The following is a 15,304-nucleotide window of genomic DNA, read 5'->3' as shown; positions in this document are numbered from 1 at the left end:
GGCACTTTCTTGACCTCTTGAATAGACCTTTGAAGATCAGGTGCCTCTTATTCTATTTGAGTGTGGATCAGGCCAATAAATACAGGAAGCAGATCATTAGCAATGCACTTGGGAAGCAATCCTAGGGGAGGAAATAATTTGGGAACAGACATTTTCACACATGTTGAAGGGAGTTGTGAGTGTAGTTATTCCTAGGCCAGAGAGCTATAGAAAATCTGAAGTTGGAATGCAGCAGGTGGCTCCATTTGCTCATTTTATCTTTGAGAAACTGGATTTAGAGGCCAAAGGGTGGAGAAGGGTTTGTATCCTGGCTTCTTAAACACTGAAGTGCTTAAATTGGCAGGCTGGACTGAGCTGTAGGACGAATCAAAACTTTCATTCCTTCTCTGAGCTGGTGAGCCAGAAAGGACAATGAAGAAGGTTCAGATAGATTCTTAACAAGGAGACTAGAGGGGCATTGCTGGGAAAGGTTGAAGTGATCAGCTGATAGACAATGATGAGGAAGCCTTTGGGAGTGGAGGAGGATCCTGTGCTATGAGATTTGAGCATTGTGTTGTTACTGTCAATTAATAGTTTCGGTTTAGACATTATCTTCTGTTTGAGAGAGCCTTGGCAGCCTTGAAAAGCAGTATGGGTACAGTTTGAAATGGCGTGGATTTCCAGGTTTTCTCATCTACTTTTGACTGTGCTATGCATAGTAATAATTTGCCTTTTTATTTGGATTTTGTTTTAAGCTTATTTGGCATACTCCTAGCCTGTTAATAAAGAATATTTCTTTGAAACGGTCTCAGTTGGGATTAAGGAATGCAGGGTTTGATAAGAGGCTCTTAATAAACTACTCATAGTTCAAAAAAATATTATTTTAGAGCACAGAAAGTCCTGTGTGTTCTGAAATCTATTGCAGGAGCTTTACAGCTTTTGGTACTTTCTCTGAAGAATACTTGGGGGGGTGAGGAAAAGAGGAGGACTTAACAGCTCTTTTTTGTCTTGAAGTTGGTGTTGAAATTGGGCTGGTGGTTACCTTATTCCACAAAGTGGTAGGCTTTATGAGTACTAGAGCCTCACCCGTATATGAATAAATAATACTTGGTAGAGCAGTGAAAAATACAATTCTTAATACGTGCTCTAAATTACAGTTTATTTTACTAAGACCAGATGATAGAGAAATATGTCCATGTGCTTTTAGGTTGTGTGTTTTGTTTATTTCTGGTTTGGGAGTTCTTAAACTCTTACTTCGTGTCCCACTGTAACTAAAACATTAAGAAGGCATATTTGTTTTGTTTGGTTTCTTTGGTGAAGTGTGTGGGAGTTGTCTTTAACTCCAGCCAGGAAAGCTTATGAAAACTTAAGAGCAGAATGAATTTTATCTCTGTTCATTGATTATTGAATACCATGATTAATTGCTGAGTGCTGGGCAACTGTTATTTCTCTGTCATATCAAATCAGTGTGTTTACTGCAACATAGCATGAGAGATGACTTGTGGTGTGTGCTTGTGTAAGCATAAAACTGTCTGATATACAAGTGTTTCTGCAGATTCACAGCTGAACAAATTAATTTGAAGTTGCCTTCACAGTTGAACAGACTTTGCTGTTTTGTTTTGCATTCAGTGTGATTATTAATTGCAAACTTGGCAAGATCCTCACAATAATCCTAATAGCCATTAAGCCATGGGATTGAGAGAAAAATGGGATAATGATGATGCAAACATTATGCATAAGATGCTACAGAAACTTAAAGGATTATTGTATAGCAAATTCCTTCACAAAAATGTATGAATTTATTGTATTCCTATACAGCAACGTTTTATTTATATATGCAAAAGAACTGGTGGCCATCAGGGTCTAGGTTAATGCTACTTGAATCTAAGAGGAAGGATCTTCATGCAGGCCTTCCAAGAATGCTAATTTTTTCAAAGAATTCAATTTCTTTTAATCAAGTGTCATCTAATACTCAACAGGTTTTTTTTCTGTTAGCTTGCAGTACATCTCAGTATTTTAAAAGGTGAAATGCACAATTTTTAAATGATGACATCAAAAATAAGGGGAAAATTTTTGGTTCTTTCTCTAGGCTGTAACAAACAAGAAATACAAATGCGACTGTAGTAGAAGTAAAGTTGTTGAATAATTCCACAAAAATGAGATATTAGAACTTAAAACTGGCTTATCTGTTTTCTCTTTTGCTCATCTCTGCTTTGGAAGATATAAAAGTTGAAGTCTGTAAATAAAAATAAAAATCTTCCTCTCCCTTTTTTTTGTCATTTCAACAAAATGACATAATGTTTTTCCTTCTAATTTCCTTCTGCACATTTTCCTTCTAATAAACTTTTTTCTTGTGTAGAACTGGACAGAGGCAGTTCCATGCCTAGAATGATCTCTTTTGTAGCCTCCAGACAGAGCTCACCTGGTAATATTTTTAGAACTGAGATTGTGTAATTGGTGCTGCTCTTGTGCACGACTCTAGTGTGGCCTTTAAAATAAGGCATTTTTGGAGATGGGGAAAAAACATATACATTTTTCACTATTACATTAAATGTCTATATAAAAATACGTTCTACAGACTGAAGGAAAAAGAGGGCACGGGAACATCTGTTATCCCCATTTACATTCATAGCTACACTTTTTAATCTAACTTGCAGTTTTTGCCTTCTTCTGAGGCAGCATATTGCAGTGCAGTTCTTTCTGTGGTTCTTATTTTAATGCTAGCTTATAAATTCTGAAACCCAAGTGGTTTGCATATGTTAGTGGCTGAATTGAAATGCTACAGAGTGAAGTAAAATCAACAGAAATATGTAGTGGTTATTATAAGGATGTTTAGCATCAAAAAAATTCGAATTCCATTTTAGCTCTTTGTTTCACTTTCATCAAAAGCAGAGTATATGTATTTCCTTGTAGAAGTGATTTAGTTTTGAAAGACTTAATTTTAGGTGTTGATAAAAAAAATCAAAGTTTGGGAGCCTGCATGTCACAGGCATTATATCATTAATAAGCTCGATTTGGTTTGTAGCATCGAGGCTTTACGTTTACCTAAGTCCGAAAATCTAAGTGTCACCTTCTTTTGGTTTGTTAAATTTATGCTGATCAATCCATTTCAGTAAGACTTTTTGTCTGTGACCATGTAAAGGATTATAGCGTTTTGGGGTTTTTTTCAATACATAGCGGTTTGGGGGTTTTTTTAATACTACTTTGTGCTGGATCTGGAAAAAAATGTCTGAAGGTGACAATTGTGTTTTAAATAAAGCAACAAATGAAGTAACTTTCTGTGAGCTGCTTGGGAAGAGGCATTTTGATATTAGCAAATAGTTAAAATATGTGGATACATATCACTTATTTCAAATACTATGAGTATTTCTGAATGCATATTTCTGAATGCATTACGCTAAGAATACTCTTAAGTTTAAGAACACTTTATTATTTCCCAATCATCCATAAGCAGTAGGTATCAAAAATTCTATTTTTTTTTAATTTTAGACTTACTGATTTTTTTTTTTTAATTTACATCATTCAAAGGAATTTGAACTCGTGTCAAAAACACAATTTCACATGATTTCACATAAAGACAACGTTGTACATGTAACGTTGGGTCTATAGTTGAAAAGTAAGTCATATTATGTCTGAGCCTTGGCATCACAAAGACCTGGTAGCAAGATGTGTATGAGATGCACTGTAATTAATGACAGAGTCCGAATAGAGGCCAGTACATCCAAATTATTTTTATTGCATGTTGTCAGTGGTGGGTGATCACATCTTTTTCTGGACTGATTTTAAAAAACTTGAGTACACTCAAGAAATAGCATTATTTAATAGAACTTAATTGTACGCTGAAGTTTGATTTTTCTGGTCACTGTTTAAAGAACTTTTAACAAGTTCTTCATAGTTCTTTACAGATCTTAGCATTTTGATCACTGGGAGTTGTTAGTACTGCTTTTAGCCTGAAGGTCATCAGTTTGACTTGTGTGCCATGAGCATTAGGAATTTATGGGGGCAGTGGAACAGCTCAATACTGCTCGTGGAACCGAAGGTGGGGAAGCTGGGAAAGTGACAGCTCTTGTGGACCGTTACATGTCTGTGAGGTTTATTTCTTCTACTTGGTAGTTTAATTTTTAGCTGCTAGAGGTCCCTCAAGAGTCTGACTGGGAATGTGAAATCCGAGATGTCTGCAGTTTCCTCCAAGTAGAAAAAGGAAGAAAATAGAGATAAGGCTAAAAAGAACTTCTCATGAATGGGAGCTCAGTAAACAAGTTAAATTTGAGGAAGCAGTAGTAGTTGGCCTACTCCTAGAGCATGTTAAGACATCGTTGTGCATCCAGTATAATTTGCTCACTAACTCATGATCACTGGTGACTCACCTAACATAGGGTTCTTACCTGAACTCTTAAGAATACCGGCAGAGGTGCAACAAGTTATGTACGTATTTTTACACACATTCTTCCTCAAAGTTCATACATTTGCTGCACTGTGATGGGTTTTTTTGTATTTCACGTGGAGAAGTCCTAGCCAAGGGCATCTGGGCTGTAAAAAAATTGTTTCAGGTTATTCAGAAAGCATTTGTAATTAATCTAGAGTATTTCTATGTTACGGTGAAACTAGACCTTGTTTGCTTCCATTTGTAAAGATCATATTTTCAACAGTGCTGCTGAATGCAAAAGCATTTACGCAGTTCTTTGTCAGGAATGCTCAGGAACATCATGGATATTTTCCATCACTGAGTTACTTGGAAGGTTTGGTTTCACTCTGTTCAGCAAATGTTGCAGACAGTGAAAAAATCCTTTCAGCCTTCTCAAAAATTTCAGTGAAATGAAACAGCTGATTATCCATTCTTCTATTTTCAGGTCATGGTGACTATTTACTTTACAGAATTCACTGTCTGTGCGTTGACCCAGGTGGATCATTTTGCACAGTACATATTGAGACTTTGCTACTGAATGAATTCTAACCTTTCAAGCCTCACAACTGTCAGTAGTAGTATTTTGCACACTTGAAGGTGGACACTTCAAGCAATCGGTGCTGTTGTTTGCAAAACATGATACTTACTTCTGCCATAGCCATAAACTAATTAAGATATTCTTTTTTAGGAAATTCAACAAGAAACTGATATCCCCGAAAGAGAACTGGTTAGAGCCCTACAGTCCCTTGCATGTGGCAAACCAACACAACGTGTTCTAACAAAAGAGCCTAAATCAAAAGAAATAGAAAATGGTCATATATTTACAGTGAATGATCAGTTCACATCTAAACTACACAGAGTCAAGATTCAGACGGGTAAGTGAGCTTTATATTCTACTGTCTTGCACTCCCAAAACTGCCTTAAAATGTCAAATTATCTTTTGCAGGATTGATGTCCATACAAATAAAAGGAAGAGAGTAATATATTTTTTTGTTGATGACTGGTTGCATCAAAATGGAAGTTTAAATACTGAGAAAAGTATGGAAGTCATAGTTAAGCCCTTTACTTTACAAAATTTGTAATTATCTCTTAAAAGGAAATGTTGAAAGAGAAATGAAATTCAAATTAAATAGTAAAATTAAAAATGTGCTACTGATTGATTCAGAAATAGGAAAATTGCCTCATAAGTTGCTGTACTGCTGTGAAATTGAGTGATGTTTTTAGCCCATGATACAACAGCCATTTCCAAGTGCCAGATAGCTATAATGTTTTGGGGCAATTATTTGGATTTAACAAATAAGAGAAGTTGGTCAGTACAAACCCACTTCATTAGCTCATCAAAGTGCTGGTTTGTGTTACGCATAAGTAATGTTGATACCTTTTGTCTAGAAAGCTCTCTGGAGGTAATTTCTGAGTTGTAGCATTGCTGTGGATACACTTCATAGTGTTTTGGAAGATTAGTTCTTAGTTTTAGTACATCTAAAAATATTTTCTGACTTTGCAGATCTCGGTACATAAAATATACAGCATCATTGGCAGTATTTTAAGTGCAACATTGCAATGCTGTTTGTTGCACGTAATATAACTTGTTGGCCTTCTGTGCGGCACGCCGTATCCAGGGATGTAAGCATGTAAAATCCAGTAGTACCTACATGCATTACAGTACACTTATCCCTCTGCATAAGCGAAAGCTAGACTGTCTTCATGCATATGCAGAGTGCTGTGGTGTCAACACGTTCGCCATGTCTGGAGAATTTTTCTGGTGAGCAGGAGCACAGCAGCCAAATGAGGATGTTGAGAACCCTCTGATCAGGACCCAAGGCACTTCCCTGGCATAATTAAAATAAATTCTGTGAAAACTGTTCGAGCTTTAGTGGAATTCTGCTTTTTCATTTCCACACCACAAATGTCTGTGAATGGGGAATATGATTCGGGGTTCAAGATGGTTTTAGAGCAAATCTGATACTTGTGGGTTTCTATTTCTGTCTTACACAGAAGACTTCTTATGTGTATCTCTTTAAAACCAATAAATACTTGGGGCTTTTGAGTGAAGAAGGGCAGGGGGAAAGTGGTATAGCAGTGTGGGAGGAGGGCTTGGTTATAATGATGCTTGGGTGAAAGGGTAAGAAAAGCTGGACATATGGGCAGAAATAAAACATAAATAGAAGAGCAGAACAGAATACAAAGAATATAATTGAGTTGGAGAGGATAAAGTTGGACTATTTCTTCTAACTGATGAACTTTCAAAGTATTTAACTAGCTTGTGAAGTAAACTCTCAATCTTTTTCTATTTTAATTAATGGATTATTTGCTATATTAAAGAGAAAAATATTTAATGGGAGCATTGGGGTTGGTGGTGCCTGTAAGCAGATTTGAGTACTGTTCAAATTTTAATAGCAATAATTAAATAACAGATTGTTACCTTGTCAGTTGCTATCAAAACATGCCAGAAAGTGTCAATATGTTCTTGTGGCCGCTTTTCATAAAAAAATCCAAGTTTGAGAATGTCAAAACTCAGGAAAATATAACTTGATGTCTAGATGAAATAAATAGTGAAGCTAACACTTACACAATGAAATTAATTTTAATTTTGCTAACATACTTTACATTCTCTTTCTTTTCTTTAAGTTGCTGCCAAACAAGGAGAATCTGATCCAGAAAGGAAAGAAACAAGGCAGAAAGTAGATGATGACAGAAAACATGAGATAGAAGCTGCTATAGTTCGGATAATGAAATCTAGGAAGAAGATGCAACACAATGTGCTAGTAGCAGAGGTATACTTGTACACAGTTTTGATACGGGCTTGGGAATTCCTTTTGCTTTTCCTATTAATTCATGAAAGTTACACAGCTCTCACTAACATGATTCTGAAAAAGGCTTTTGAGAGATGCTGTATTTAATCCATCCTTTTTTTTTTTCTCCCTGTCTATCTGAAGACATCTAAATCCTTACCCTTCAGTTTAGGATGTACTCATGGGTATATCTAATTTTCCTTCCTCCTTTTGGTGCTATTATGATGTTATCAAATTCCTTGAAATAACAGTTGGCAACAAAAAACAACCGTACTTAACATTAATTATTTTCTGCTTTGGTCTTGTTACTGCCTGTTGGGTCCAGGTTTGAGAGATTTGAGCTCTTAGCAGAGAGAGAAAGAGTCCTGCTGCTCTTAACTCCTAAGTTCTGACAGCTTCAGGAATAGTATGCTTTTTCCACTTTTGAACTCCCTTAGGGCTGTGAAATTGAGAGGATTTTCAGGTTGTGACCATGCCTCTGTAGAGGGTCAGTACTTTGAAACATACCCAAAAATGAACAAGCAACTGATGGGGGAAAAAACTGACAGAAGTTTGCAGACTGCTTCTTATGCTTCATGGTTGTAGCCAGCCCTGTCTAAATATATTTTTCTGATTATTTTGATCAGTTAGGGTACTTAATGACCTTACTTGCCCTGTGATCTTATATTATTGTATATATTATCTTATGTTTTAGGTAACTCAGCAGCTGAAGGCGCGATTCTTACCAAGTCCAGTTGTTATTAAAAAACGTATTGAAGGACTTATTGAGAGAGAATATTTGGCACGAACACCTGAGGATCGCAAAGTATACACTTACGTAGCATAAAATGCGTTCAGAAAATTTGATTTATTCTTGGACTATACTCTTCGCATGAACTGGGAAGTTCTTTTAAATCATTAATATTAAGATGACCATCTCTTCTATTAAATTACAATACATGTTCTAGACCATTCAGATCAAGCCTTTTACTCCTTTTGAGAGTTTTCAACATCAATTGATTGAGCTTCAGGCTTTTCAACGTTATCCCTGTAGAGATCATCCTTACAATTCTTCGGGAAAATGTGAATGTGCCGCGTTTGTTTTCAATACTGTATGAAAACAGAAAAATAAAAACAAATTTAGAAAATACAGCTCATTTAAAAAAATAAAATTGTTGGAATTTCATTTCCCCAGATCTTCAGTGTTGATGTAAATGTGTTTCTGTAGTGTTGCTTAGCACTTCGCGCATTGTATAAGTTGGGTTTAAAAGAAACCACGACTGGTAAGGCAAAATTCCCAGTTATATTGCTCTGCTTCAAATGTTTCTTTAACTAGCCATGTTTAATTTAAATATTTGGTAATTTTTTGAAGACCCAAGAAGACAACTTGAGCATGTTTCACTCTTCCAGCTGCACTCACTGTTCCAACAACAGGAATCAGGAACTTCTCGGGGCTCAGAAAAGACCGTAATAATTTTGGCTTTCCCTTCTGTAATTTGAGAAGTTCTTCTAAATTAAACTCTATATTGATTAGGTTTGTTCTGGTTTCTTTATAGGAAAAAGGAAAACATTTTAGTGTGTATAAACTGTATAATAATTTTTGCTGTTGTACTCACTGCTGATGGTGGATTGTACAGGGCGATGTTTTTATTTCACTAAATGTAGACAAAATAAATTTAAAATAAATGGATTTAGTGTACACAAACAACTAATTCAAGTGTGTTAGAGTACAGGGTTGACAATCTTTTGGAACTAAATACTGTCCCCTGGGGAAACATACCGGGATTATATTTTGTTAATAAACATCATAGATGGATCTGTAGCCCCAGGGTTTCCCATCATAAGCGCATATTTCAGGAGATTAAAGTGAAGCCAGTGTGCACTATTTGTTTTTAAAAATGCATTTTAAACATGCAATAAAAAATTGTTACTGTAATGAAATTTTCAGTTCTTACCCTGGAACTTTTTTCTTCTTGTCAGTATGCTGCAAAAATAGATTAAAAATTGCAGTTTAGTGGCATCATTATTCTCATAGTTAGAAATTGTTTGAAGCGTGCATAGTACGGCAGAGTTTTTATTAAACAGTATTTCTGACATTCCAGTGCACATATTACATGGTTTCTCTGCCATAGCTATTTTTCTGTTTTAATTCAAAATGGTTTTTTTTTTTTTCTTGGTTCACATTGGTTTCATCCATAGATACTGAAAAATATAGTTGGGATGGGCTGGAGTTGAAACAAAAAGAAAAACTTGGTTGTAGAGCATTAGGATACTGCCAGAGCATTTCTTGATTAGCTGTATTAAACAAATTGGTGGTGGTGGTGTAATGTAGCAATGCAATTGGAGAGTATTTTTCTTAATGCGTCCCCAATTTCACCCCTCTCCAGCCTGTTAAGCTACAAATCCTGGCTATTGTTCAGTAGTAGGATGTTTCTTCTAAAGAGTGGGACTGGAATTGGGGTGATATTTTAGCTTGACTATTCTGAAGCTTTTTTTAAGAAGCTTAAATTTACTGTGCATACACACACATACTAGCTTTTCAGTTATCAGAGGGGAGGTGGCTGAGGGACTTTCCTGCCATTGTTCATCAAGAATTTAGACCCAAAAGAAAACAGCTAGTCCACAGCTGGCCATCCTAAAAATATATTTGCTGACTGTTACTAAAACACCTGTGTGTCTCTCTACAGTATATGCAGAACTTCAATAGAAATCATTGTTTAGCCATAGAACAATACTAAATACAGGTTGGATGAGATCAGGGTTTTGGATTGTGTCATCAGAAGCATCTTCCTTAAAATGTAACTCACTCTTCCATGTATCAGTATGAAGGTTTTCTTTTATGCATATCCTGTTCTTTAATAGCATGAATGTTGTGATAATTGCATGTTGATACTTTTCCGTGTGCTTTTCAAGGAGAAATGGGTTCACGTCCTTTTTCGCTGTGAAGCTTATAGAGATGTTAATGTTGCTATCCGTGACAGGAGGACTTTGTCCTTAGTGTTGCAGTTGTACTTTTGCTGTGCATCAGCCAAATCTTTCTGTCTCTGGTGGCTTTTGGAAGTGCTGAGCCTGAATGTTACATGAATGACTGTACAAGTATGTGCTTAAGGGTGGGTTTTTTACAAGCTATGTGGGCAAGAGTGTTTGCGAAAAGAGTAACAGGTGGTGATGGCTATCCTCAGAAACTAAGAGTATAGTTTCCGTTTTAAATTTAATAGAATTTTAAAGACACTAATTATTCAGGAAGGGGCTTTTGCTGAAGTCACCTTTTGGATATGTGCCCTTTACCATTGAATGACGAGATCATGATACTGAGGATTTAAAGATGGAGAATGTGAGAACTCTGGTCAGAGAGAACAAGACATCAGTAGGACTCTGCTTAAGGTGAGTTTGATGTTTATGCCTTTATGCTGTTCATGTACATTAGTGAGATTTCTTTTACAGTCCATAGTAGAATTCTGCTATGCCTTATCTAATTTCATTTTTGCTTCCTTTCTTAATTTCCACTTAAAACTTATTTGTAATTTTGTTAAAATTTCATCAGTAGGATTGTAGTTACGTGTATGAGTGTAATTATTAGTAAGTTTGGTTTCTTTGCATTAATGTGCAGTTGAATGCAGTAATAAGACATAATAAACATGGAGTTTAATTCTTCAGAATTTCTAAAATTAAAAGTAGGTTTTGAGTTTTATAGCTATTTGAAGATATATAGGCATATACTTTCCTTGTAGACAAGTTTATTTTAAAGGGTCGAGAGTACACTTCATTTACCATCATAATGAATAAGATTATCCTATGTATCCCTGATTTAGTCCCTGTTCTTTTCAGTCTTAGCTACCTTTACAGCTTTGATTTGCTCTTTTTCTCTCCTAGAATTAATCTGTACAATTTCCCCATTTGCTACAGAACAAATGCATGTTAAGCATGTCTGCAAAGCAGACTGAGTCTTGGATGCTAAGCTACTTCTGAATGAAATGTCTCTTCTCGCCCCCTTTCCTAAAGGCAAACTTTGCCCTGTCGACGCTAAAGCTTTCAAAGTAATACTGGTTGTTCTTGTTACCTTTGCTTATTGAGAATTGGTAGCTGCCGTAAGATTTGCTTTTCTGGACCTGTAAAAACGGAAGCATTGCACTAAATATTCTGGATGACTGAAGTATTTTTATTCACATGTATTGTAATTAAATTGTACAGTACCTGATAGGTGGTGCATATATATCTATATAAAGTAATGGAACCTGTCATGATGCATGGTTTAGGGGATAGGCTTGCACAGAGATGGGGTTCCTGTTTTGTCAAAGGTAGCAAAAACTGGAACTACTTGTGGCCTCCAGTTGTATGTCCAAAACTAGCCAGAACCTTTATAGCTCAGTCTAAAACTCCTTAACTCTGCTTTATTCATCACGGTGGTTAGAGGCGAGGTGGGCTCTGATCATTAGCTCCCGGTTCCTCGCAGCCCCTGTAGATTAGAGCGAGGATTTAACAGTCTAGGACTAGGCTCACACTAGTGTGTAGGGCTGGTAAGAGGCATCATCTTGTTTGTGTTTGTACCAAAGTCCAATTTCTGTTAATACTCATTTTGATATCTTGAATAGTAAATGAAATAACCAATATGCTCAGTCTGAAGCATGAGTTTCATGGATCCTCTGTCTTCTGGAATGTGTTATGCGAAAAGTTTGTAAAATGCAGAACTTTATCTAACTGAAAGCTGGATAAAAGAACAGAATAATTTACCTGTCTTTCTGGCCTTTTGTATGTAGGGAAGTGTTCATAGAGTATGCCCACAAACTGGATTGAATGTTCTGAATCTTTCAGCTGGCTTTATGCATGTTTTAACCCTGTATGGCAGAAGTGAATCTAAAATGTAAAGATGCTGTTTTAAATGAAAATAATGATACACCTTTACTTGCCTAACAAACAGCTGTGATAAACGGGCAGCGTGCAACACCACCCACATCAGTGCAACCTGGCTTGCATTTTGTGGGTATGGTGGTCTCCTCCAGAGCAGCAGGTCTCCCCAGACGCGCTGCGGTTCGTATGTTGGCGACATGACCGGACCTCTCACTGCAGTAAGCTGCTGCTGTGTTGGCATTAGTACGTGCCAAGTTTATAGAACTGCTTCACTCTGTCAGGGTCTTGCTCTTTTCTTCATTTCTCCTCCAGAACTGGAACTTTGATGGGGAGTGAGTTCTTGGGAGCTAACGCGTTCAGTATCTCTGACACGAACATGAAGTTTATGGCTAGGAAAAGAAATAACATTGGAAGTTACAGCAGTGATGTTTTATTAATTATTCTTTCTCCTGCAGCTCAAAACTTAGCTTTAATTCTAGGTACAACAGATGCTGAGGAACCCTCCAATCTTAATGACTGCTATTCTGCTCCTCTTTGAATAACATACTGCTGCGGTTCACTTCATTTTGTACGCCTTATCCTTCAAGTGCTGGCAAAGCGTTGAGGTTTGATCTGTCAGAAGCTGAAGCTGAAGTGAAGGTGGTGGTGTACATGCTCAGGAAAGAAATGTTTAGGCAGCGGAGTGACGTGTGTTTGCAGCGAGGGGCTGTTCTGCTGTCATCGCAGCGTGTCAGCTGTCGTGCAAGGAGGAAGGCGCATCTCTGGGGAGAGCAAGGGAGGTGCGTGGAGCAAAACCTGTTCTGAGATTGTGGTGGGTATTGTGGGGCCGGTGGTGGTCAAACCTTGTGCAAAATGTCGTTTTAGTAACTTCTATTCATCCTGTGTTAAAACGGTAAGATATGCCAGTAGCTCTGTGGCATCCTGGATGACTTCCAGGAAGAAGTATTACTAGAGATGCCATTTAACAAAAAAAGCAGGGTCTGCACTGCAAAACTGCTTTGAACATCGGGAGTTGTGGCACCGTGACAGCGCCAACAACGTAGCCGAGACTGCCCCAGGGACACGAGCGGGCCCTGCCGCGCCCCGAAGGCGCCGCTGCGGAGCCGCGCGGGTGCGCCGAGCACGGCAGCGTGGCCCCGGCAGGGCCCATCTGAAGCCGGCGGGGGCGCAGGCCCCGCTGCCGCCGCGGGCGGGGAGCAAGCCGTCAGACGCCGCCGCCGGCCCGGCCTGGGAGCGGGGCCCCTGGCTCGGGCGGTGGGAGGCGGGGGCAGCCCCCTCCTGCGGAGAGCGGCGCCGCAGCCGTGCGGCAGGGCCTGCAGGCGGGGGCCGGGTGCCCCCGGTAACCGGCCGTGCGGGGACGGGGCGCGCCGTGCGCGGTCTGCGCCCCGCGGCGGCGGGGGGGGCTCCGACTGCCCGGTGCTCGGGTGCCAGCCGCCGCTTTCCCGTGCGCGGAAGGGCTAGATAAGCTCTCCTCCTTTCTCCCCGTTCTTTTGGTCTCCTTGCCTTGACTGAGGCTCTGCGAAACAGCCCGTGGCGTCTTCAACGAGCTGCGCTTGCAGTTTGCGACTGGAAACTTTTTAAGAACATGGTTTGAAATGGCAGGGATGGGGCGGGAACCGCGACTTCCCACGTCGTGTGACGCGTTTGGGGATGAGGCAAACGGGGACTGAGAGTTACGTACGTCAGGTGATGAAACGAAATAGTGTTAGGTCTGGAAATCGAGTCTGAAAATCGTGAGATTTCACTGTAGTCATGGGACATGTTCCTTTTCAAGTTATAGTGCCAGATTTTATTTCTTTAATGTTTCTTGCAAGCTGAAAAAAGAGACTTCTAAAGGCCACAGAAAGTGTTTGGATTATTTGGCAGTGATAAATATGTTGGTTATGCTTATTATTTATTATCTACTTATTTTCCCTTCTCCCTAGTGTAACCTTCTCTTTGGGTGAGTTACAGGGTTGGGGTATCATATGACATACAGCATGTACCCTGAGTCTTGTGCATCATGAACTTGGAGTGGGTTTTAAGGAAATGAATAGAAAAATACTAACAAACCCTGTCTAGACTGAAATCCCGGTGTCTTGAGCGCTGTTGTTCCAGCAGTTGGTCTGCAGCTATGTGATATGACAGCATTTGGGCTCGCTAGTAATAGCATTCATAAGGAAACGTATTACGGAAATCAGGGAGGGATTTAGCCTCCCGAAAGGAATATTTCCCGAGCTCTTGGAAGCACACGGTATGTCCTGTGCGTGTTTCATGTTCTTTGAGTGATGTGTTTTAATAATGAACTACAATTTTGCAGTTTATAGAGGCTCTTAACGTCAAGCACTGCATTGTGCAGACTCGCACTGATGCTGCGGTTTTGTTGGAGTGGGGTGGCATCAGGCAGCAGTAAGCAACTGCGCGGTGCCTTTGGGAAACTCACCCGGTGGTGTGTGAAAAATGGGCAGCACGAATAAGCTAAACAAAGGTGCTGAGAACAAAGGTATGCACTGGTTTCTTTTGTAAGAACCCTGTTTATGCGTATTCACTGGGTGCTTTTCTCCTGCTGACACTGTAGAACGCTAAAGTTTCATGTGAACAGTGCTATACTCGCAGCATGTTGACCAACACCGTTGCTGTGGTTCGATTTACGGGTCATGGCCTCAACCGGGCAAAATGCCTGCTGAAATCTCTAGGAATTCATCCCAATTCCCAGGCTGCATGATTTAGTGCTGGATGCTCGGCGAAGAGAGAGAACTCGGTTGCTTGTTCCCTTGAAGGAATTGCTACTCGTTGCACTCTTGGGTGAAGCTGGGAGTTGCATTCCTCCAGGGAAGCCCCTTTCACAAAGAAGCGAGTATAAACTCTAGTTCTAGGAAGTCTTGATTCAGATTAAGCCTACTGTTAGTCTTTTCTGAGCTGGAACCGAGGTGAGGGAGTAATGTCTGAAACTGCACTGCTCTGCACTTGGCTGTCCGTTTGGTCTGAGTGTTGTGATAAAGAATAATATCAGCATGGAATAATATTTTACACTCAATCTGCTGAGGTAATAATGGCATCTTAAAATGAAGAGCAACAGAAGAATGAGGTTTTAGTAGGAACTGGTGAATAATAGACACAAAAGAGTGAGAATACCATTCCAAAGGGTAGGAGATATGCTCCAGGTTCTCAAATCACTGTGCTTCTACACTTTAAGCATCTTTAGCTTCTTTGGCATCTTCTGCACTTTAGCTGGAGTAACGATTGTGCCCTGAAAATCTGGTGTAGATGTGGTCTTATTACCCGGGGACAATTGTGCTTTCTTTCCAGGTGGGCTGTTAAG

At 39.1% G+C, this 15,304-nt stretch overlaps 1 protein-coding gene across 2 annotated transcripts in view; it reads left to right on the top strand.

Annotated features, from left to right (window-relative positions):
• Nucleotides 1-8,863, top strand: part of CUL3 (cullin 3) — a 60,664-nt gene extending 51,801 nt beyond the window's left edge. For both annotated transcript variants that reach the window (XM_075158199.1, XM_075158200.1), the window contains exons 14-16: nucleotides 5,073-5,259; nucleotides 7,013-7,158; nucleotides 7,871-8,863. In XM_075158199.1, the coding sequence (XP_075014300.1) occupies nucleotides 5,073-5,259; nucleotides 7,013-7,158; nucleotides 7,871-8,002 (465 nt within the window). In that variant the 3' untranslated portion in view covers nucleotides 8,003-8,863. The remainder of the gene's footprint in view (nucleotides 1-5,072; nucleotides 5,260-7,012; nucleotides 7,159-7,870) is intronic.
• The last annotated feature ends 6,441 nt before the right edge of the window (nucleotides 8,864-15,304 follow it).

The sequence above is a fragment of the Calonectris borealis genome, chromosome 9 (genome assembly GCF_964195595.1).
Source record: "Calonectris borealis chromosome 9, bCalBor7.hap1.2, whole genome shotgun sequence".
NCBI lineage: Eukaryota > Metazoa > Chordata > Aves > Procellariiformes > Procellariidae > Calonectris > Calonectris borealis.
The sequence above is the reverse complement of the archived record's forward strand: the minus strand, read 5'-3'. Positions and strand labels throughout refer to the sequence as shown.